Genomic DNA, 24884 nt, shown 5'->3' with positions numbered 1-24884 from the left:
AATACTAATGTGTAAGGTGACGATACATGCATATATTCTTTGACAATATTCAATTCAATTTATTTATTTGTGCATGTAATTACTTATTTTTTAGGTAAGATGAAGGGAGATAGTGAGGCTGACTCCCGTATGCATCCTTACCAGGATCTACTTGGCAACCCCAGTTCTCGAGTACTGAGCTGTTTTTTCACACCTGAGGATGATGTTCTCTGCCTAACCGAGCCATCCTCAGCACCCAGGGTCAATGCTCGAACAAATGAAGCCACAGGCTGCAGGAAAAGAAGAGGGAGAGGAGAAGAAGAAGAGGGAGGGGTGGAGAAGGAGATGGTCGCATCTCGCATGTACCCTGACTGGAATCACACCGGGACATACACTGGGCCGATGCTCTATCCTTTGACCACTGGCTAGGGCTTAAATTCAATGTAAAAGAACTGACACATACCAGTTGTCCAATAAATACATCTCTGATAATAGCAACCATACGCTGTTGGTGTTGTATACCAGGCCTTTCCTCAATACCTAACATATAATATGCCCTTAATAAAGTTGGGAAGTTATACCTCATAATGAGAAGATCTAGAGACAAATATTGCATTGGCCATCTGTAGTCAGTGTAGAGGCTTACTATTATAGAGGCTCTCTGAGCCAATAGTTGACAAAGCATAATACCAGAGTATAGAGAAGGATAGGTAATAATTTGATGGGAGGAGACTGTGTGTTTTCTGACAAAATAGGGATTAACACTCCAGACTTCACCAAACTCACTCTTCTCCAACTTAGAACTCAGGAGAAAGGAGACTGAAGTAAAGATGTATAGCCTACGAGAAAGAAAAGGCCATGTGCACCAAGAGGTCAGCAAGCCCCAGGATGATGACTACCTCTGTAAGTGACCCTCACAAAGAAGCATGTTATCTCTTCATACAATAATTTCATCTGGTCATTGGGCCCTTAGAGCATTCCATTCCCCTAGGGACCTGCACTACAGAAGTGAGGCTCAGTGATGTGAGTGCCTGGGCTCTCTCCGAAGCTCTATATGTCCAGGAACATGCACTACACCTTCCCTAATCCCTATTGCTCTCACCCCCAGATTGTGAGAAGTGTCAGAACTTCTTCATTGATAGTTGTGCCGTGCATGGGCCCCCTACATTTGTAAAAGACAGTGCAGTGGATATGGGGCATCCAAACCACGCAGCCCTCACTCTACCCCCTGGGTTGAGAATCAGACCATCGGGCATCCCTGAAGCTGGGCTTGGAGTGTGGAACGAGGCATCTGCTCTGCCAGTGGGTCTGAACTTTGGCCCTTATAAGGGCCAGATCACAGAAGATGAAGAGGCAGGCAACAACGGATACTCCTGGCAGGTGAGAAGTATTGACCTCTTCCCCTGTCTTGTGGCTTCCCACATCCCTCCCATGGCTTGGTGGGACCTGCCCTTCTACATACTAGGACATGGATGGAGACAATCTGGTTAGCTCAGGGTACTGAGAGGACTTTGCAGACCAGAGAGCTCCCGTTGAGGATCACAGGTTAAGTGGGAGCAAAGTGGTACAAACACAAAGGAATGCTTCCTCCCAGCCCTGAGTGGACAAGTCAACTCAGATGTGATGAGTAAGAAAAGTATCATGTGGTCACGAGTGGCAGTGCATGCAAACTGAAAGAGCTTTATTGACAGTAGGATAAAGTAATTTCTCTATTACCTTCTCACTTGGAAAAAAACTTTATTTTTTCTTCCTGAAATGCAGATCACCAAAGGGAGAAACTGCCATGAGTATGTGGATGGGAAGGATGAATCCTGGGCCAACTGGATGAGGTAAGGCCAAGAAGTTTCTGGGAGTCACAGAGAATACTCATCCCTCTCAGGCCCATACATCTTTCCTTCTCTTCATGCCTCCCTCAGTGGTCTCCCTCAATCCTCTGTTCCTCTTTTTTCTCCATTCAGTGCTCTTTCAAAGCAAGAGGTATTTAGAGAAAAAAAAATATTTAACTATATTTTTTCTATTTTTTTGAGAAGTACAGAGTGCCAGAATACCTAAATCAGTGAGGGCAGAAAATTATCCCAGCCTCTTTTCTAACTAGAACTGAGTTCTGAAGCCTGCAGAGAAATGATCATGTGCCACTTTCCTCAGGGGCTCTTTTATCAGGGGCTACATAATATAAACAAGCTATTATTGTTCTTTATGATTTTGCTAAGACAGAGAAACCTCCAAGCCCTGGCTGGTTGGCTCAGTGGAAGAGCGTCAGCCCGGCCTATGGAGGTCTGGGATTCGATTCTCAGCCAGGGCACACAGAAGCGCCCATCTGCTTCTCCACCCTTCCCTCTCTCCTTTATCTCTATCTCTCTTTCCTTGTCGCAGCCCAGGTTCCACTGGAGCAAGTTTGCCCCAGCACCGAGGATGTTTCCACGGCCTCCATCCAGGTGCTAGAATGCCTCTGGTTGCAGTGGAGCAACACCCCTGATGGGCTGAGCATTGTCCCCTGGTGGGCATGCCAGGTGGATCCCAGTCGGGTGCATGTGGGAGTCTGTCTGCCTCTCCGTTTCTCACTTTGGGTGGGCGGGGACCTTCAGGTTTTTCTGGGAACCTGGTTGAGGCATCAAATACTATCTACATAAAATGTGAGTAGAATGGAGAAAGGCCTCTCAAGAAAAGATAGACTTGGGCTGACTATTGAATGATGTGAACTAATCTAGACACAGAGTCTAACATCAAGTAGCAAGTTCTATGATATAAAACAGAACCTGATTTAGTTTAGAGAAGCTAAAGCACTGGGTTTTATGGCCAATCAGTGTGAGGTTATGTCTAGAATGAAATGGTATTAGGCAGAATGAACACCGTAAGCAGGACCTGGACATTGGAAGTCATATGACATGGTGACAGGCTCAGACATTGAACAGAAGGTTCTCCGGGAGCACTGTGAGAGTGGGTGACATCGGAGCCCAAGTGTCAGGTGCAGAGATGGACATGAATCTGAGAGGTAGTAGGAACTCATCACCTGTGGGTTTCTTTTCTTTCACCTGCCTCAATCCCAGGTATGTGAACTGTGCCCGGGATGATGAAGAGCAGAACCTGGTGGCCTTTCAGTATCATGGGCAGATTTTCTACCGAACCTGCCGGGTCATCAGGCCAGACTGTGAGCTGCTAGTCCGGCACGATGACGAGTATGGCCAGAAGCTGGGCATCAAGTGCGGAAGCAAGCAGAAGAGAGAGCTCGCAGCAGCTAGAGGTGGGCACAACTGTTCTTCAAAATGGAAAGAAAAGAGAGCACTCACCTTAGAAATTTTCATGGAACAGTCTAAAGTCAGTAAGATTTCAAATCAGATGCTTCAGAAATTAAGAATTCATTTCATATGCCTTTGATTCTTAGAAAAAAAATTTTTACTTTTAATTTTTTTAAGTGAGAGTAGGAGAGACAGAAAAGATTTCTTCGTGTACCCCGGCCAGGATCCACCCAGAACCCCTGTCTGAGGTCCACGCTCGAACTACCTGAGCTATCCTCAGCACCTGAGGTCAACACTTGAACCAACTGAGCTATTGGGCTGATGCTTGAACCAATTGAGCCACTGGCTGTGGGAGAGGAAGAGAGAGAGAAGAGAGAGAGGGAGGGGAAGAGAAGCAGATACTCACTTTTCATGTGTGCCCTGACCAAGGATTGAACTAGGGACGTCCACACGCCGGGCCCACACTGTGCACTGAGCAGGCCAGGGCCTGCTTTCTGAGGGCCACTCCTGTCTAGCATACAGGGTAAGAGCAGAGGTCGGACAGATGACCAGCAGCCTGGAAATGCAGTGCTGTGATCCAAGCTGAGATGCTGAGGACCTTCCTGAGTTAAGGGGGACAATGGTGCTCTTCTCAGCTACAGGGTGGCTTGTTCTCTAAGCTTTGCTTTCTTAATTTTTGGAAAATAAATTTCAGTGGGGAATCCTCTCAGAGATTACTTCTTCTCCAAGTGAGAGAGGATGTGAGAGGAATGGGAATTAGGTATGTAAGAAGTATGGTTGAGCCTGACCAGGTGGTGGTGCAGTGGATATAGCATTAGAACGGGATGCAGAAGGACCCAGGTTTGAGACCCCGAGGTTGCCAGCTTGAGTGCGGGCTCATCTGGTTGGAGCAAAAGCTCACCAGCTTGAGCCCAAGGTCGCTGGTTCAAGCAAGGGGTTACTTGGTCTGCTGAAGGCCCGCAGTCAAGGCACATATGAGAAAGCAATCATTGAACAACTAAAGTGTTGCAATGCGCAACAAAAAACTAATGATTGATGCTTCTCATCTCTCCGTTTCTGTATGTCTGTCCCTGTCTATCCCTCTCTCTGACTCTGTCTCTGTAAAAAAAAAGGGGGGGGAGCATGGTTGGGAACCCTGGCTTGTTAGCTCAATTTGTTAGAGCAGGGGTAGTCAACCATTTTATACCTACCACCCACTTTTGTATTTCTGTTAGTAGTAAAATTTATTAACCACCCATTGGATCCAGAGTAATGGTGATTTATAAAGTAGGGAAGTAACTTTACTTTATAAAATTTATAAAGCAGAGTTACAGCAAGTTAAAGCATATAATAATAATTACTTACCAAGTACTTTATGTCGGATTTTCGCTAAGTTTGGCAGGATAAATCTTTATAAAACAACTTATTATAATTAAATCTATCTTTTTATTTATACTTTGGTTGCTCCATTATTGCCCACCATGAAAGCTGGAGCACCCACTAGTGGGCGGTAGGAACCAGGTTGACTACAACTGTGTTAGAGCATCATCCTGTAATACCAAGGTTGAGCCCAGGTCAGGGCGTATAAGAGAAATGACCAATGACTGCATGTCTAGGTAGAACAATGAATAAATGCCTTTCTTCATCTTCTTCTCCTTCTTCCTTCTCCTTCTTCTTCCATCTTCTTCTTCTTTCTTCTTCTTCCTTCTTTCTTCTTTTTCCTCCTCTTCCTCTTCTTTCTTTTCTTCTTCCTCCTCCTCTCTTTGTTTCTCTAAAATCAATCAATTTTTAAGAAGTATGGTTGGGGAAATATTTTGAAACAGGACTTCCAATTGTATATGAAATGGGCTGACACTGAATGAAATCAAATATGAATATTTGATGTGAGACTTGAGGAAGAACATATTTTCAGTTTAACATCTGTGGAAAACTATGAGGGAAGCAATTCCTCGTTGGGGCCAGCAGTCTTTCTAAATAACTGTGTTAAAGGCTACATTATATAGAAAAGGTCAGCATTGTTCCACCCATACAAGGGGTGAAATAGCCCCTGATGCTACTTGACAGTTCCTCATATGGGCTTGCTGGATTTCTAAGGAAGGTATAGTACATAAAAATGAAAAGAGAAAATAGACTATAAAGAAACACTTTGTGGGAGAGAGAGATTACACTGTTAACCCCATAAGAATGACTTGTGGGAGACGTCTTAACAGCAGACAAAACATATGGCCCAGGAAACCTTATCAACCTCTTTCCTGACCAAAATTTTCTCTTTCAGCAGAACCAAAGCCAGAGATACACCCGTGTTCCTCCTACTCTCTGGCCTTCTCCAGTCAGAAGTTCCTCAGCGAAAACATAGGACACAATCACCCCCCTCAGATTCTCCCAGGAACATCTACAAGAAAACAGCTCCAGTCAGAGGATTCCTGCCCAGAGGATCCAAATCAGCAGCAGCAACATACTGATACACACAGCTGGGATGACAAAGCTGAAGGTCAAGAGGTCAAAGAAAAGTCCAAACCTTTGCTTAAAGGGACCAGGCAGAGGAGGATTCCAAGGGCCTTTTTAAAACCTCCCAAAGGACACATGGGGAGCTCTATTGAGCGAGAGAGATTGATGCAGGAAGCACCCAGCAGAGGCCAGAAAGTGAATTCAGTGGACACTGGCAAACTATCTATGGGAGTAAGAATGTCAAGAATTGTAGCTATCAAGTATGGAGAGTGTGGGCAAGGCTTTGATGATGAGTCAAATCTCAGACACCAGAGAGCACAATTAGTGGAGAAGCCCTATGTTTGCAGGGAGTGTGAGCAACGCTTTACACAGAAGTCAACTCTCCTCAGACACCAGAAGATACACACAGGGGAGAAGCCCTATGTCTGCAGGGAGTGTGAGAGAGGCTTTACACAGAAGTCACATCTCCTCAGACACCAGAAGATACACTCAGGGGAGAAGCCCTATGTCTGCAGGGAGTGTGAACGAGGCTTTACACAGAAGTCAACTCTCCTCATACACCAGAGGACACACTCCGGGGAGAAGCCCTATGTTTGCAGGGAGTGTAAGCGAGGCTTTTCAATGAAGCTAGCTCTCCTCAGACACCAGAGGACACACTCCGGGGAGAAGCCCTATGTCTGCAGGGAGTGTGAGCGAGGCTTTACAGAGAAGTCATATCTCCTCATACACCAGAGGACACACTCAGGGGAGAAGCCCTATGTTTGCAGGGAGTGTGAGCAAGGCTTTACACAGAAGTCAACTCTCCTCAGACACCAGAAGATACACACAGGGGAGAAGCCCTATGTCTGCAGGGAGTGTGAGAGAGGCTTTACACAGAAGTCACATCTCCTCAGACACCAGAAGATACACTCAGGGGAGAAGCCCTATGTCTGCAGGGAGTGTGAACGAGGCTTTACACAGAAGTCAACTCTCCTCATACACCAGAGGACACACTCCGGGGAGAAGCCCTATGTTTGCAGGGAGTGTAAGCGAGGCTTTTCAATGAAGCCAGCTCTCCTCAGACACCAGAGGACACACTCCGGGGAGAAGCCCTATGTTTGCAGGGAGTGTGAGCGAGGCTTTACAGAGAAGTCATATCTCCTCATACACCAGAGGACACACTCAGGGGAGAAGCCCTATGTTTGCAGGGAGTGTGAGCGAGGCTTTACACAGAAGTCAAATCTCCTCAGACACCAGAAGACACACTCAGGGGAGAAGCCCTATGTCTGCAGGGAGTGTGAGAGAGGCTTTACAGAGAAGTCACATCTTCTCATACACCAGAGGACACACTCAGAGGAGAAGCCCTATGTTTGCAGGGAGTGTGAGCGAGGCTTTAAACATAAGTCAAATCTCCTCAGACACCAGAAGACACACTCAGGGGAGAAGCCCTATGTCTGCAGGGAGTGTGAGAGAGGCTTTACACAGAAGTCAACTCTCCTCATACACCAGAGGACACATTCAGGGGAGAAGCCCTATGTCTGCAGGGAGTGTGAGCGAGGCTTTATACAGAAGTCACATCTCCTCAGACACCAGAGAACACACCTAGCGGAGAAGCCCTATATATGCAAGGAGTGTGAGCGAGGATTTAACTGGATGTCAGATCTCATACAGTAGAGGACACTCAAGGGAGAAGCATTATGTTTGAAAAGAGAGTGAGTCATTAGCATTAAATTACATCTCCACAGCCATAGCTATTACACAGGTCATACCCCAGCTCTGAGGGAACTTTAGAAGGAGTCTACTGATCCCTTCCCTCCCAAGACTGTAATTAGTACAGAACTGGTTAAACAAATTCTTCACTTTCATGACAAGAGATGAACTAGACAAACAGTTAAGTGCTATGGGAAAGTCAACACCCATCTCCTCCATGGTCTCTTGACCTCCTGTTCTAATAAATCTTATCTCCATAAAACTATGAAGCCCACAAAAAAAACACACACACACACACACACTATGAAGCCCACATACCTCAATCCCCCCTGTCAATAAAACCTGAGAGTTCCAGGAGGGCCACAGAGAACTCACACTGTCAGGCACAGAAACTCATCCCCTGAAAATGTGTTAGTCTGGAGTCAATCTTCTTAGCTTACTGCCCAGGGAGAGAGATTTGAGACAGACTCACCAGGAAAGGAATTTCCTTGACTCCTGGGAGGTGAAGCATTTTCTCCTAGTAGGCTAACCGTTGTAAGGTCCAAAAAGCTGAAAAATTGATATTCTAAGAGGAAAGCTCAGGCTTTCCTGTCCTGTTCTTCCTGTGGGGAGGGGAGGGAAAAGAATATAGAAGTTTCTAGCTTGCAAGAACATTGGGTCATTTAGTTTTAAATCTAAAATAAAGGTTAACCAAGAAACTTCTCTTTCAATGGGAAACAATTTATGTACCACCTTACATTGATTGTAATTCCTCCCCCTTCCTGGAATTTTAACAGTAAAATACCTCTAGGCTAGTGAGAAAAGATGAACCCTGAAAGATTTGTAAACATCTTTGTGTTACCTTGAAAGTCTTAATGTTTCTGTATATCCCCTAAACAGATGTTGTCAGCTTGTGCCATGATGTCATGCTCTCCCCCGCCCGTGTGTGATCAAGGGTATATAAACAGCCCCTGAAATATTTTAGGGGCTTGCACATGATTTGGATCTGCTGCCCCGTGTCAGCTATATGAGGCTGGCATATTTAATAAATCTCCTCCTTTAATAAAACTCTTCAAAATTCATCTGGACTTGGTGTCTCTACATAACCCACGGAATTGAGGTACAGTACCTTTCAGCATCTGGGATACAGGTACTTTACAACATTTGGCGCCCAACGCAGACCTGTGGTGTTTCTTTTTTTTCTTTTTTTTTTTAATTTATTTATTTATTTATTCATTTTTAGAGAGGAGAGAGACAGAGAGGGAGAGAGAGGAGAGAGAGAGAAGGGGGGAGGAGCTGGAAGCATCAACTCCCATATGTGCCTTGACCAGGCAAGCACAGGGTTTCAAACCGGCGACCTCAGCATTTCCAGGTCGACACTTTATCCACTGCGCCACCAGACCTGTGGTGTTTCACATCACCGGATAGACACCCCAAATCAGACAGACTCTCTAGGAGCTGTCCGACCCCCTTGAATCTTGAGGAGAGGTACCACCTGAGACTCCAGGGCTCCTGGTTTTCCTGTGGGTTTGGACAGCTCCAGTAGACACCTCCCAGTTCCCAAATTCAATAATTTGGACATTTGGCAGAGAACTCCAGGAGGTAGGTAAAGCAACTCTCTGGCTTTACTGAATTCTGGCTCTCCTCTGAATTCTTGCTTTTCCTTTTCTGTTTGGAACTAAAATGAAGGTAAGGTAGATTTGGGGCTTTGCTGAGTTGTGATACCGGTGATGTGGAACTCTGGCATGTAGGTAGGGCCTTCAGAGCTGCTTTACTGAGTTGAAATTAGTCTATCTGAACCTGGGACTCTCGGAAGACTGAGATGTTGGTAGGTCTGTTGGTCCTGTCTTAGGATTCTCTGGGATGTATTTAGTTGTACTCTGGAAAGCGGGCTTCCAGAGATGTCCATTTGTGCTTTCACATTTGTACATTTCTCTATGAAGACAATTAAGGGGACTGAATATAGACCCTGAACTTCCGGAGGCAGCTAGTTGTGTTATGCTCTCACAGAAAAACCTGAGTAGGGACACCTTTGTATTTGTCAAGATCTCATTCTTTGTTTTCCTTGTGTCTGTCTGGAAACCCCTGGTTTAAAGGAATCTCTGGTGCCATGGCCTGCGTGCACCTGAGAGGCCATAAGGGGGAGCGCTTTCGTTGTCTATAAAGCTTTGTCTTTTTCAAAATATCCAGTATTATTTTAATTGAAATAAAGTGCGCTCATTATTTGTTTGTTTATGTGAAGTCTTTGTTTGATGTCTAAATGTGTCTGTTTTAAGGCCTGGCTTGAGTTTTTGCGTCAAGAATTGGAGGTTTATCAATAGAAGGCAATCTTAAATGTGGAATTGATTATTCTCTTTGTCTTTGGATCCAACCTTTAGCTTCAGGGACCCTGTTAAATTTCTCTCCTGAAGAAATTATTCTCTTCTGTTGGCTCCTTCCTCTTGAATTATGTAATAACACTGGGGAACAAAATTTTTGTTGCATCCACAAAAACACTTGTTCTTACCTAATTCGAGTGTGCTGATCTAAACTCTGACATTAGTTTTTCTCTATAAGCTACAGGGTTTTTTTGCAATTTAAGATTTTATGTTTTCATCTTATTGTAAAATTTTCAATGTTTAGTTTAACATAATGAAGTAGAATGTCTTCTTGGGCATCATCTTTGTGAAAATATAATAATTTATATAATGCAGTAAATACACTAATACACTAAAAGATATGATTGCATCAGAATTTATCTATGATTTCCAAATAAAACATTAAAATACTTATTTTAATCATAAAATTTGCACAAAACTTATTTAAATTCTATTCAGGCAAAAATTTGTGTTTGTAGCTCTTGTGTTTATGTACTTGTTGAGGACAATCTCGTTTGATGCTTCTGCAGTAGTCTGCCATCATTTGGAGCTGTGAAGAAATAGCCGCCATTCTGTTGGACTGTATGTGATAACACCTAGCTGGCTGAGAGGACTATTAATATCATGACATTAAACAAAGTGTTTGTCTTTGGAAAAAAAAGTCCACAAAAATTTGTTCACACTTCCTGAAATGTGATACTTTAGCTGACCAGTGAAGTACATTTTTTTCTTGAAGCCTGGAGGCTAATAACTCAGCTGCTTTCTTTGATAGGTACAAATCTCTTACTAAGTATTCAATTTGGGTTGGCTAAACTGCTGAGGGGTTAATGACTGCTTGACATCAGAAGAAGACCCTTCAGATTCTACAACCATTTCCTCATGCATCTTATCAAAATACACCTGATCACTATGTTCACTTTCTTTGTCCTTAGAAGAAATAAAACCATTGAAAACTGGAACCAGGAGTGTCTCAGAGTGTGGGATAGGTCATATTGCTGAAGGAATATTAGTATATGCCAGTGGTTCTCAACCTTTCTAATGCCGTGACCCCGTAATACAGTTCCTCCTGTTGTGGTGACCCCATACCAAAAAATAATTTTGGTGGCTACTTCATAACTGTAATTTTGCTACAGTTATGATTCAGAATGTAAATACCTGATATGCATTATGTATTTTCCGATGGCTTTAGGCGACCCTGCTGGGGTCGCGACCCACAGGTTGAGAACTGCTGGGATATGTGATCATATGCCATTTTCTCTTGTCAATGCCCTTTCTATGGATCAAACTGTTATTTCATGTTAGGTTCACACCAAACCATGGGAATACCAAAAGGCATTCCTTTGCATTTTCCTTTGTCCAGTCATGAAGCATTTCCTCACAATTATGACACACAATATCTTGTCTTGATCACCAAGGGGAACTTGAAAATAGGCAATATATGCACATGTCACAAATGATGAAATATTGCGCCTGTGATGTTGAACAGCCACATATATAACAGAAGGTGTCAGGTCTATTCTTACATTTATGCCTACTCAGAAGCCATGATTAATCTTAAAATAAGAGGGTGTTTTTATCAGACAATAATTTTTTACATTTAAAAACAACTAAAATTATGTAAAAGTGGTTTGTAAAACATTAATTGCTTTGTGGTTATGTTCAATCCAAGAGTCTTTGCCCTTTAACTCCAGTTTAAAAACCAATGCATGCCATTAACTGTAACAAAAAGAAATTAAAGCCTGACCTGTGGTGGCACAGTGGATAAAGCGTCAACCTGGTACGCTGAAGGTTGCCAGTTTGAAACCCCAGGCTTGCCTGGTCAAGGCACATACGGGAGTTGATGCTTCCTGCTCCTCCCCCTGTTCTCTCTCTCTCTCTCACCAATAAAAATGAATAAATAAAATCTTTTCAAAAAAGAAATTAAAAATGCATGAAAACTAGAGCATGCACCAAAAAACAGATTTCAGATTTGGAATCAGTGATGCAGAAATATATAGAAAAAGTTCTAAAATCTCATGCAACAGAAAATGAAAAAAAAATTGTTCCCCACTGTAATTAATACCTCTATAGTCAAACACTCTTTATTCTGGGTGCTAGTTAATTATCTGTCTCATCTTTCTTGCTTATATTGGTGCACTAATTCTTAGATTCTCCTGGAACAAGTTTCAGTTTTGTAATATGTGCCGGCGGCTGGAACTTTTTATTTCTGTCTAGTAAGGGCAGTCTGGAATATCATAACTGGGAATCCAGGCTACCCGGGTCAGTTTCCATACATTGATCAATAGCTAAATTTAACAATGAATCCGCCACAGTGGCTTAAAACACACTTGATACAGAGAGGGTGCCACGTCTTCTTAGTCAAGCCAGAATTGAGTTGGAAACAGTAAAAAAAAAAAAAGAATAACTAAAGTAGTAGTAGCAGAGCTCCAAGAGGCAAACTTTTTTAAGGATAAGGGATCCTGAAAGGAGCAAAATACAGAAGGAAGAAATTAGAGAAAGAATAAGACTCTGCTAGGAGAGAATCAATGTGCTTTTTGCAAAAGAGAAAGGCACTGGAAAAATAAATGTCCTAGGTTACAAGCAGCCAAGGGGGTGAAAGAAAAGCGGAGCCCACAAATTGAAAGTGTTTCTCTGGCTTCTAGGAGAAAGGGCTGGCAAGTAAGCGATTAGGGAGAGAGAAAAGAAAAAACCAAGCAGGGACGCACGCTGTGCGGAGTGAGAGGGTGGGGTCATGGCCAGAGAGAGGCGAACCTAGGCATGCTTCCTCCCTCCCCACCGTTCATTGGCATCAGACATCGCGCTGCACCTGAGCGTAAGGCAAACAGCAAATAGCAAACCAAGCACCACCGAGAGAAGAGCCCCACAGCTGCCTCTCGGCGCTTGGCTAGGCTAGGATTCAGCCTGCTGTGTGTAGAATAGCAGGGGAAGGGCGTTAGAGAAATGGTGAGGCAACTAGAGGAAATACAGAATAGAAACTAGTTTCAAATAATTATTTGGAAAATACAGAATAGGAATAGTATTAAAAATTAGAACTTTGCTTTAGAAAAATCTTAAAGGAAAGAAAAAAAAATTAGAAATTAACAAACCATGGATGTGGACCTTGCTAGTTAATTGGCAGTTTCTTAAATTAAATTGCAGCTTCAGAAGGAGTAATAGAATTATAATTAACAGAATTAAAAAGGAATAGAATTATCATAGACGGACCCTTCGTGGGTTGGGGATGATGGCTGGTTGCCCTCCACTAGTGTAAAAAATTGGAGAAAGGTCCCCAACACTCTCCCGTGGGGCCGAGGGGGTGTTGGGTTCTCTCCGAGTCTCCCAATTCCTTCCTGTGGCATAATTGTTATCTGATAAGGGAGGCATAGAGTTCATGGGGAAGACCCACTGCATTCGCCATAATAGTAAAAATTGTAAAAAGAATTTTCAGGGAATTGCAGGAAAATTGGAAACCTCAGATAGGCTAAGGTAACTCACTATTGGGAAAGTAATTTTGTGAAAATTGTATTTAGCTGCTGAAAGCAAGGCAGTTAGTTACAGGTATTAAATTGGATTATACAAGACAAATGGCAGAAGAAGAGAAAAGGTAAAAGTGGCAAACTCCACTCCCAGTCCTTGGAGTCTGCTTCCCCCTTGGGCATCCCTCCCCTCATGTTGACTTAATAGTGTAAATTACAGTGGGTCAAAAGAGTGTTATCTCTTGGCCAGCTGAGTAGTTTGTACCAAGAATCTCTTATTGTGTAAAAAGTATTTTTCATGTTAGAAATGTATATATTATTTCAAAGGCCTTTTGTTAATTCATTTTATTTGTGGTATTATAGGCCTGTGATATTAATATCTTGGTTTAAATCAGGGGTCTCAAACTCGCAGCTGTGTGGCCCGCCCACCAATTTTGTGCGGCCCGCAGACTAATCAAACTTCGTGGATTAATCTGCGGGCCAGTCTGCGGGCTGCACAAAATTGGTGGGCGGGTCGAGAGTTTGAGACCCCTGGTTTAAATATTAGGAATTGTTAATAATGTCTTTTTATGTAATGTTTAGTTTATTATCATTTTGAAACAATACTGTTCAATGCTAAGTAATAAAAGAAAAGGAATCAATCCTGGAACTCCTACAAATCTATTTTTATCATGCTCTTTGTTTAAAATTTCTTTTGATTGCTAAAGTACTGAGTTATTCAGCAGCAGCAGAGAGACTCTGGAATCCTAAAGGAGACACCAAACCTGTTCCTCCTGAAAGCTTTTACCCCCTTTTATTTGATCCAGCTAATAACACTGTTTTGTCTTTTTCCAAAAGTTTATATAGACAGGAAAGAACTCTCAAGCTCCTCAGCAAGATCTTCTGAGCATGGCTTTTAAGGTCTATAATGACCAAGTAAGGAAAAGAAAAGGCAAATAAAGCCCAAAAGAGATCAGGAAAATACCAGCTTTTGGCATACGCCCTTATAGGCTCTAGCGCCCAGAAGGGGCTTCACAGGATTCCATCAGTGCCCTGCTTCAAGAGTGGAAAAGAAGGTCATTGAGCTGAGGCCTGCCAGGCTTCTCGGCCCCACCAGGGGACATGCCTTTGCTGTGGAAAAAAAAAAGACATGAGAAGGTAAGCAGCCCCCTTGCTTCGCAGAGGGACGGTTCAGTCTCTTCCAGCCCTAATCTAGCCACCTGTGAAATGACCTTGCCCAGCCTGCTGGGACTTGCCATCCGAAGGCTAAAGGTGCCCAGGGCCATTGGCCCCATCTCACATCACCGTGGATGAGCCTAGGGTATTTCTTCCAAGTAGCAGGTAGACTGATCTCATTTCTTGTAAACATGAGGGCCACTTACTATATACCTTGCCTAATATTCAAAATTTATTTATCCCTTGAAGATCTCTACTGTGGGTATTGACAGTCTTATTTCTGTTGCTTTGTTTAATGTATAGTGTGTCCTTTATTCCTCTTGTCTCAATGCCCCCATGCCTATTTTAGGCTGGGACCTGCTCCTAATTTCAGTTAAAAGCAGTGATCATTAGGACTTGGACTCTAGCTACAGAGTGTAGAATCTGACCGCAACTCCAGTACCTTGTGGACTTTTCCTGAATATGTGTGACTCCTGCTCTTTGAGACAATTCTCAGACTGAAGTGGGAATTAGGTTACATTAGCAAATAATATAAATCAGTAATAGTGTCAACAGACTTAGTAAAATTATGTTAACATGTTAAGAACATTTGTAACTGTAAGAATTTTTATTTTAAATCCTATTATATTGGTTAGAATTTTGTTTTTGTTTAATAATCTAGTAGGCTTTAGTCACTTTATTGTATTAGGACACTTGTTATAATATTTGTTAACATTAGCTGTTTTAATTTTATTGTTTGTTTCATATTTTTCCAGTCTGCCTAAAATCGGAACATAGGAATTAAGAATTTAAATGAGTAGAAAAATGCCACCCAAAACCAGTGAGGTTTTTGGGACCCTTATTGCCAAAGGTTTAATCAAAACCAATTAGAAAAAGATTTTGCCAACAATAATATCTGAATATTTAGTTTGTATCCAAGTAAATACTGAGCAAAATAAGAAAATTATTTAAAGAAAAACAGGGAAAAGGGCTTTCCCAAATAAACATTTAGAAATAGACTTTAATAAAATAATTCACAAATAAATAAGGTATGGTGACACTTATTAGGAAGTTACTATATAGAATTTTTTCCAGGTTTAGCTTGCCCATTCTAGTGTTGGGCCTGCATTTATATCCACAATCTTAAAGCTGGTAGGAAAGAGACCCAATATTAATTAGAAGCTAATTTAAAGTTACATTGTGCCCACAGACACCAAAAAGTTCAGGACAAGTAAAATGCATGAATCAGATCATAAAGGAAACATAACCACCCCTTCTATTAGCAGGGTTTGCAGGTTACTCAGCAAACTGTTCAAAAGACTGAGAGGTGCATCCATCATTGCCATGAGATCCAGTACATCACCCAAGGACTGACTCTCACGTAGATGAGTCCACACACCATAATCCTGATAACTCCCACTACTGCTAAGGTAGAAAGATGGCTTGCCCTACTCCAACCACAAACTGGAAGCTGGTTGGTCTACGTATGGCTAAAAGAATGAGAAAACTCACTAATGACTCCTTTTGAATCAGACTTTGGGGAAAGGGGAAGCTAGGGTAAAACAAAGGCCAACTTAATTGTTACTAAAAGTTAAAGGTTTTAAAATTGAGCTCTGACTAAAAGTAAATTTTTATAAAAGCCAATTAGTTTTATGTAAATTGCAAAAGATTTGTACAGTTTATAGAAAATTAATCAGTAATATTTGTTTCTTTAGTGAACTGCATTGCTATTAATGCTGTCTGTTAAATATCTATTACATGTTATAAGTTAATAGTCTTACTCCACAGCCTCATACTCTTCAGTAAATTAAGTCAAGGATTTGATTTAGGAAATAAAACCAGTGGGGATTGTTGTAAGGTACCAAAAAGCTGAAAAATTAGTATTGATATTCTAGGAGGAAAGGTCAGTCTTTACTGTCCCATTCTTTCTGTGAGGAGGGGAGGGAAAAGAATATAGAAGTTTCTGGATTGCAAGAACAATGGGTCATTTATAGTTTTAAATCTAAAATAAAGGTTAACCGAGAAACTTCTCTTTCAATGGGAGACAGAATTTACGTACCACCTTACATTGATTGTAGTTCCTCCCCCTTCCTGGAATCTTGATTGTAACATACCTCTAGGAACCCTAAAAGATTTGTAAACATCTTTGATTGTGTTACCTTGAAAGTCTTAATGTTTCTGTATATCCCCTAAACAAATGTTGTCAGTTTGTGCCATGATGTCATGCTCTCCCCTGCCTGTGTGTGATCAAGGGTATATAAACAGCCTCTGAAATATTTTTGGGGCTCCCACATGATTTGGGTCTGCTGCCCTGTGTCAGCTATATGTGGCTGGCATATTTAATAAATCTCGTCCTTTAATAAAACTCTTCAAAATTCATCTGGACTTAATGTCTCCATGTAAACCCGCAGAATTGAGGTACAGTACCTTTCAGCATCTGGGGTATGAGTACTTTATAATATAACCACCTCCTCCCCTGGCTTCTCTTGGCTCCTGTCCTGATTTCCTCTGACCTCTGTAGCCTCAGTGGTGCAAACCAGGGAAGAACATGTGCATCTGCATGTCCATGTACCTGACTCAGTCTGGGCACCTGGTCTCCCTCACTCTCTCCTCACTGCCTCTTCAGGGTGAGCATCTCATGGTGCACATCACATGGATTCCAGATTATTCCATAGTTGGTTTGAATCTCAGCTCTGCCCTCACCAGCTGTGCGACCTAAGGTAAGATTCTCAACTTCTCTTTGCCTGTTTTTAATCTATAAAATGGGAATGGTGTGGCCCTGGCCAGTTGGCTCTGTGGCAGAGCGTCGGCCTGGCATGCAGGAGTCCCAGGTTTGATTCCCGGCCAGGGCACACAGGAGAAGCGCCCATTTGCTTCTCCACCTCTCCCCTTCTCCTTCCTCTCTCTCTCTTCCCCTCCTGCAGCCAAGGCTCCATTAGAGCAAAGTTGGCTCGGGCACTGAGGATGGCTCCATGGCCTCTGCCTCAGGTGCTAGAATGGCCCTGGTTGCAACAGAGCAATGCCCCAGATGAGCAGAGCATCGTCCCCTGGTGGGCATGCCGGGTGGATCCCGGTCGGGCACATACGGGAGTCTGTCTGACTGCCTCCCTGTTTCCAACTTCAGAAAAATACAAGAAAAAGAAAAAAAAGGGAATGGTGCTTGACCAGGCAGTGGTGCAGTGAATAGAGCACTAAACTGGGACACAGAGGGCTGAAGTTCAAAACCCCAAGGTTGCCAGCTTGAGCACAGGCTCGCCAGCTTGAGGGTGGTGTCCCGGGCTTTAGCGTGGGATCATAGACATGACCCCATAGTCGCTGGCTTGATCTCAAGGTTGCTGGATTGAGCAAGGGGTCACTCGCTGTGCTGCAGCATCCTGGTCAAGGCACATATAAGAGATCAATCAATGAACAACTAAGGTGCCCCCAAAAAGAATTGATGCTTCTCATCTTTCTCCCTTCTTGCCTGTCCCTATTTGTCCCTCTTTCTGTTTCTCTTGCAAAAAAAAAGGAAAAAGAAAAAATTGCTTCTCTCTCTCCGCTCTCTAAAATGAATAAAATAAACAAAGAAATAAATGACTGGACTTGCCTGATCAAGGCATAAATGGGAGTTAATGCTTTCTGCTCCTCCCTCTTCTCTTTCTCTCTCTTTCCCCACTGTCTAAAATAAACTTTAAAAAATAAAGAAATAAAAAGTAATTTGCTACACTATCAGTCTGTAGGATTGGAGATCTCCATCCCAAACATTTGGAGTCATTTTGGCTCAGATAAACATTTAAACACTCCCAGTTTTCATGTTTCTTATTTTGATGAAACCAGGCACCTAACCTTGTAAAAATAAGCTCTGCCTGATATATCATTAGAAAATGACAAATGAGACTACAATAATACAGCACTCACACCTATTAGAACTGCTAAACTCCAAATATGACAGTACCAATGTTCTTATGCATTCATTGTTTAATTCTTGGATGTCCCCAGCCTGAGGATCAAGCCTATGACCTTGGTGTATCAGAATAACACTCTAACTAACTGAGCTACCTGGCAAGGGCATAACCATGGGTTTCATCCAACTCTCTCATTTAGGGATAGAAAATAGCTTTCAGAACCAATATATTACCACAAAAAATGAAAGTCAGTAAAGAGATAGAAAACATACTTAACATAAGTAGGTAATTGGATCAACTAAGGAGAAAGGGGCATGCCCCCTCTTCCCTGAGAAGGAAGGAACAAGAATGCAAGGGAAGGGAGCCTGCAGGGGTAACGGAGTCAGCCAGTTATAGATTAACTACTTCCTACCGTTCTCTGAAAGGGTGCCTGGGGCCACTTGCTACACAGAGCAAAGAAGATAGAACTTACCTGAAAACCCCTTCCCCTTTTCACTTTTCAAAAGCTTTTAAGAAACAATGTTTACATATATTAATTGAAAAAATTCCCAACACTTATCCTCTGAATCTACCTAAACTCACCCTCCCATCCTGGAGTCATGAGAGTGACTTATACCTCTAGACAAAGGGATCACGAGCCCCTTGCATGACAAGCTCTATTCTGTAAAAAGTATATAAGACGTAAGAAATCTAACTTCGGGGAGTACGTGTTTGGTTGCCTCCTTTGGGGTGATGCTGCTCTGCCGGCTAAATAAATCCTACTTCCTTCATCAAGTTGTCTGGGCTTTTTTGTCCTCCTTTGATTCCTACCATACAACCACTGACCTACAATGCACTGTACACACCCCTGTTCCTCCTGACTGCCACCAATGTGTTGTTCTCAAGATGCACACGACCTAACAGCAGAGACGCACACTGAGGACACATTGAAAAGGGACCATATTGCACTATAAAGGAAGTGACAACAAGCCTCAAAAGTTTGAAATTACAAAACCCATGTTTCCTCCTCTCGTGACAGTTAACCTTGAAATCATTAGTAACAGATAAACCAGGAAGTCCTTATACTTACACATATAAAATACTATTTTATTTTGTTTTGTTTTGTTTTTTTAAAGCTGGAAACGGAGAGAGACAGTCAGACAGACTCCCGCATGCGCCCAACCGGGATCCACCCGGCACGCCCACCAGGGGCTAGCTCTGTCCACCAGGGGGCGATGCTCTGCTCCTCCGGGGCGTTGCTCTGCCGCGAGTGACCAGAGCCACTCTAGCGCCTGGGGCAGAGGCCAAGGAGCCATCCCCAGCGCCCAGGCCATCTTTGCTCCAATGGAGCCTTGGCTGCGGGAGGGGAAGAGAGACAGAGAGGAAGGAGCTAGGATTAAAGTTTGTGGCTCCATTGTTTTTTTTACCGACTGTCTGAATCCAATAAGAACCTGCATGGGTCAGGCTACTGTGATGGTGACCATGTATACTGGCTTCACAGATATGTAAATATTGTCTCTTATTGAAAAGGAAAGAAAGTTCTTAAGATAACCTTTATTCTTCCAGAGAACTATAGTTAAGCTAAATGACCCAGTCCTCCTTGTAAGCCAGGAAGCTCCCACATCCTTCTCCCTCTATTCTCTAAAGAAAGGAGGGGAAAGAAGCCTGACTTTTCCTCTTTAAAATGGCGTTGCCAAGACCAAGTTTTACAGTTCTTTGGTACCTTACCACACAATGAGCACATTACTAAATGGAACAACTAAGTGAAGCAATCAGTGCATGCTTCTCTCTCTCTCTCTCTCTCTCTCTCTCTCAAATCAATGAAAAAGATTAAAATCCTAAGAAAAATTGAGTAATAAATCTGCAATGTGCCTCAGGCTTTTCGCTCAGGAGAAAGGCAGAAGAAACGGCAAACAAACAAACAAATAAACAAAAAGCCCAGATCACTGTTAGGACCATGTCTGTATTTTTGGGCTGGGACACACTCTCCTTCCTGTAAACCAAAGAAATAGGCTTTATTGAAAGGAAGAAAGGAACCCTGCTGGACACTTCTCCCTGGGAGAAGAGCACAGGTTACAGACTAGGGGAGAATTATAATATATAGTGTTTGGGAAAGCCTAAGGGGATACTGAGGCAAAAGTTCTGGTATGTTCCCTTTTATGGTTTTAGGATTTCAGCTTTCTTTCTTTCTTTTTTTTTTTTTTACAGTGACAGAGAGAGAGTCAGAGAAAGGGATAGACAGGGACAGACAGAAACAGAGAGAGATGAGAAGCATCAATCATCAGTTTTTCATTGCAAGACCTTAGTTGTTCATTGATTGCTTTCTCATATGTGCCTTCACCACAGGCCTTCAGCAGACCGAGTGACTCCTTGCTCGAACCAGCGACTTGGGTCCAAGCTGGTGAGCTTTTGCTCAAACCAGATGAGCCCGCGCTCAAGCTAGTGACCTTGGGGGTCTCGAACCTGGGTCCTCTGCATCCCAGTCCAACACTCCATCCACTGCGCCACCACCTGGTCAGACGAATTTCAGCTTTCTGGAATGCTCCTTCTTGGGGCAAGTTGACCAGCTTCCTGGAATTCCTTTGTCCCAGGGGCGATTGTCCAGTAATTAAGGGTAGGGTCAGGCAGCCAAGCGGAACAGCAAAAGGGCAGTTTGGAATTCAGGCATCTATCAGTCTGCACCTCCTGGAGTTTCCCACCCATTTTTGACTCCCATGGTGCCTCTCCTACAATGGAACCATTTTCCTCTTGCTTCCCCCAAACACCTGACCTGTAGTGCCTTGGGGAAACTCCTCCCAAACCTGAGCCTGAGGGCTGAGGGGACAATGGACTTCTCAGGACACCACGGTTTCCTCTAATGTGCCATCAAGCCTATGAATACTGGAGCCTTCTATCAGATTAGACTAAATGGAACCTTGTGGCTTCTCCCTGGAGCAGGCACTCTAAGTTTCATAAAATATAGTACCCAACTCTCTTCCCTCACTTTCCCCACCAATATTTACCTTCTTGCCAACATGAACACAACAAGCATTACTGGACAGGCACCAGAAGCCATAAAGCTTATAGCTCACCAGAATCAAGGGGTAGAATGTTATAGTAATACAATGTTATAGTAATTAAACATATAGAAATACAGAAACTATAGAAGCTATATAGAAATGTTAGGATATAATATTAAAAGCAACTAAGGTAAGTGAATAAGGCCACACCCTCTGGGTGGGAGCTAATCTAGTGTATAGGGATATGATAAACAAGACCATGCCCTTTTCGCAGGATCCACTTAGTGTGTGTGTGAAATTATATATAGATGAAAAGAGCTCTCTGCAAGGAACTCCCTAAAAGAGGCTTGATGTGACAATTATGTAGAGTCACATAAAGAAGGGCTCCCTGCAAGAAAATCCCCAAAAGTGGCTTGATGTGATAATCCTGGAGATTAACACCTGTTAGAAGGTGTATGCCAGAAAGGGTACTAAAGCCAAGGGGTCCCCAGCTGCAGTTAGTCGTCCAGACTCCAATGTTAAAGGTGGACTGTCTCCAACCTGGACGCTCTAACAAAGGACAGCTGAGAGGAGCACACTGATGTGGCCCCATTAAGCTGTACCCACACATGCCTGCCATAGGGCCTGTGAGTAATAAACTGCTTGTGATTCTTGCAACTAACTTGTGTGCTGGTTGTGTCTTTCCTCTGGTTGGCAACTAGTCTTAGTACCAGTAAGTAGAATCCTCATAGCCTCCTCAAGAGTAGTCTCAAAGAGGCTGCCAGCCCTGCTGCTAAGCAGGAGTGTCCCACTGGAGGGGGATGTCGAATCAGGGATGCCTGAACGACATAGAGCCAGGGCTCTACTGAGGCAGGGAAGCACTTCTCTAGGAAGCCAGCATCCCTCTGAGGAGGGTGTGGACAAAAAAGGGGCCACATGCTGAACCTGACAAGCTCTGGGCAGGCTTGCATGGTGGCCTTACAAACTCAGAGACATAAAATAACCACACAGGATGATCTGAAATTGAAACTTTCTAACTAGAAGCAGTTCATGGTGGGTAGTCATGTCCTAGGTAGGTATTTTTCTCTAACAAAGGTCAAAGGCTTACTTTAATTGAGCCTGTTTGTTGTCTTTTGCATCTACAATAATGTACCTGATAATGGCACAGAGAAAACTCAGGTCCAAGGGGGCTTCTCAGGTGAGAAAGAATTCAGGTGAGAGACAGGGTGCAGTGTTCAAGCAAAGCAAGCAGTTTATAAGCAAAGCTGTGCACTTGGCACAAGACACAAGTGGGCAACTCAGCTAGTCTGAGCACCACTACCTGTTGGGGTCTTAGAGATCATATACTTTTAACTGTAACTTCTAAGGTTCCCTTTCACTGATACTCTGACCAACGTACAGTGCTTCAAGGTCATTTGGACATCTGGTGATTTTGTCCTGGCAGACCATGTGACTGCTGATTCCCTCCTTCAGTAAGTAGATGAGATAAAACCCCCCTTTGTTCACCTTCCCCTTTTCCTGCCCTGATGCCCATCTTACCCAACAAGAGCACGCCTTTGAAATGTAAGAGTAATTTTTTCCTGCAGTCCTCAGAGCAAGCTGTATCACCAGAGCAGAAGTCAACCACGCCATTGTTGTTATTATCACGGTCATTGTTAGCCATTTTATTCCTGCCCACGTAAAAGAAATTTCAGTATATACAATGTTACTTTCAACCAGTCCCACAGATTACTCTGCCTTGCGTTCTCAACCTCCCTGATCTATCACTAATCAATTTCATGTAACCCCCCTTGTCTTCCGCTTTGATTCTGATGTACAAAATACAGGGCAAAATGCCATTTTCCGGATCACTTTTTCAATCTGCTGAGACTTTGATTACCAGTAATTGTCGACAGTTTGGCTCCTCATAAAAATTCTGCAGGTCTGGACGCTGCTTAACTTGACAAGGGAGACCTGCGGGGGGCGGAGGGGGGGAGGCTCCCTCCCCTCACTAAACATCTCCAAGGAGGGGCCGCACCTCCATGGAAGGAGAGTCACTCTACAGAGGGAGGACCCCCCTCACTGGGAAAGTCACCAAATCCTAGGAGGGAGACCGTCTCCAGGGAGTTAACCCCTCTCCGGGGAGGAAGCTCCTCTCTAAGGAGAGGCTGGAGCTCTTTTCCACAGACTGACCCCCACAGGAAGGTGTCCTACCCGCGCTGTCCCGGCCCCACACCGTCAGCCCCGCCCCAGTCAGTCCCCAATGCCCCCCTGCCCCGTGCCATACACCCCGTCCCTCGCTGTCCCCGCCCCGTGCCATCCACAAGCCTCGCGGGCCTGGACCAACCCGACTCGCACCGCACGGCTCCCTCCCGCACCAAGCCGCTCGTCCCTCCCCTCGCCACGCTGAGTGCCTCGCCAGGCGCTGTCCATGCAGCGCCCCACACCCACCGGGCCCCTCGCTGGCCTAGCCCAACCCCTCGTGGTCCACACCCCGCGCTATTGGACCCGCCCCATCACTGCCCCACGCTGTCCGCCCCGTCCCACGCCATCCACGCCCCACCCCGCGCCGTCCCTAAAATATAAGCTGTAAAGAGATTCAAATTGAAAGATGGGATAAGATACCTCGCCGCGATGTTGCAGAAGTAGGTTGAGAGTTTTTGGTTACATGCAACCAGATTGCAGCTGAGGAAAAAACTATCTGGTGATTTTTACCTAGCTGTTATTCTCAAGATGTCCACGAGATGGCAGCAAAAACATAGCTGTGGGATTTTTTCCTAGACAGGTCCACCGTGATATTGATCCAAATATATTGATAAATATGTGCAAAACAGAACAGCAAAGGCCCTGGCTGGACGGCTGGGTTGCTTGGAGCATCGTGCTGAGATGCAGAGGTGGCTGGTTCAATCCTAGGCTTGGGGCACATACAGGAACAGATTGATGCTTCTGTCTCCTTCTCTCCCCATCCCCCTCTCCGGATTCAATTAAAAAGAAAAAAAAGACAAAAAAATTAAAAATTAAGCAACATCACTGCCCACTACATTAAATGAGAATCCAGACCTGGTAATAATTCCTATTTTAAGACCCTCACATGCCTCACCTTACCTACCTATACCTCCCGTTTGCAGAATGAAACAGAAACGATTGTTATCTCCATTTCACAGGTATTTGAACTAAAGACTGATTCTAACACAGTTCAAATTCCAGAACCGATGGTCCAAGATGGGCTAGAAGAGTGCACACTCACAGAGCCATACTACGACCCGTGTATGCATTATCTAATAAAAATCTGGTGTTGTCCCGGAGGACAGCTGTGATTGGCTCCAGACACCCGCAACCATGAACATGAGCGGTAGGAAATGAATGGATTGTAATACATGAGAATGTTTTATATTTTTAACGTTGTTATTTTTTTTTTTATTAAAGATTTGTCTGCGAGCCAGATGCAGCCATCAAAAGAGCCACATCTGGCTCGCGAGCCATAGGTTCCCAACCCCTGCCCCAGAGAAACCGTAGACCTCCTGACAACCCCATTGCGGGGTCCTGGAAACACGCAGGCCGAGAACAGCCCCCAGTGAAACCGTCACTGGTGGGTCGGTCACCCTCACACCTGCACTGGGACGCCTGTCGCTGCTGTCTCAGACGAAGGTCCCAGGGACAAAGGTGATGCGTGTGTCCGAGGTCCCGCGTAGCCAGCAGGCCGGGGCAAGGCCAGGAGGCCGAGGGGAGCTCCCTGCCCAGCGTGGAGGTTCCTGCCCCAAGCGCTACTCCGGCGGCAGGGCTGTGGGAGAGGCGGCACGGAGGAACA

General features: G+C 44.0%; 1 protein-coding gene across 1 annotated transcript; it reads left to right on the top strand.

The window, feature by feature from the left end:
• The first annotated feature begins 784 nt into the window (after nt 1–784).
• Nucleotides 785–23662, top strand: LOC136382938 (histone-lysine N-methyltransferase PRDM9-like). Its single transcript, XM_066352321.1, has 7 exons — nt 785–882; nt 1088–1359; nt 1741–1808; nt 3027–3220; nt 5470–5931; nt 6013–7291; nt 23278–23662. The coding sequence occupies exons 1-7, from the start codon at nt 810–812 to the stop codon at nt 23660–23662; spliced, it is 2733 nt and encodes a 910-aa protein (XP_066208418.1). The 5' UTR covers nt 785–809.
• The last annotated feature ends 1222 nt before the right edge of the window (nt 23663–24884 follow it).

This window comes from Saccopteryx leptura, chromosome 11 (assembly GCF_036850995.1).
Source record: "Saccopteryx leptura isolate mSacLep1 chromosome 11, mSacLep1_pri_phased_curated, whole genome shotgun sequence".
Taxonomy (NCBI): Eukaryota; Metazoa; Chordata; class Mammalia; order Chiroptera; family Emballonuridae; genus Saccopteryx; species Saccopteryx leptura.
Note: the sequence above shows the minus strand (reverse complement) of the source record. Positions and strands in the feature narration are given on the sequence as shown.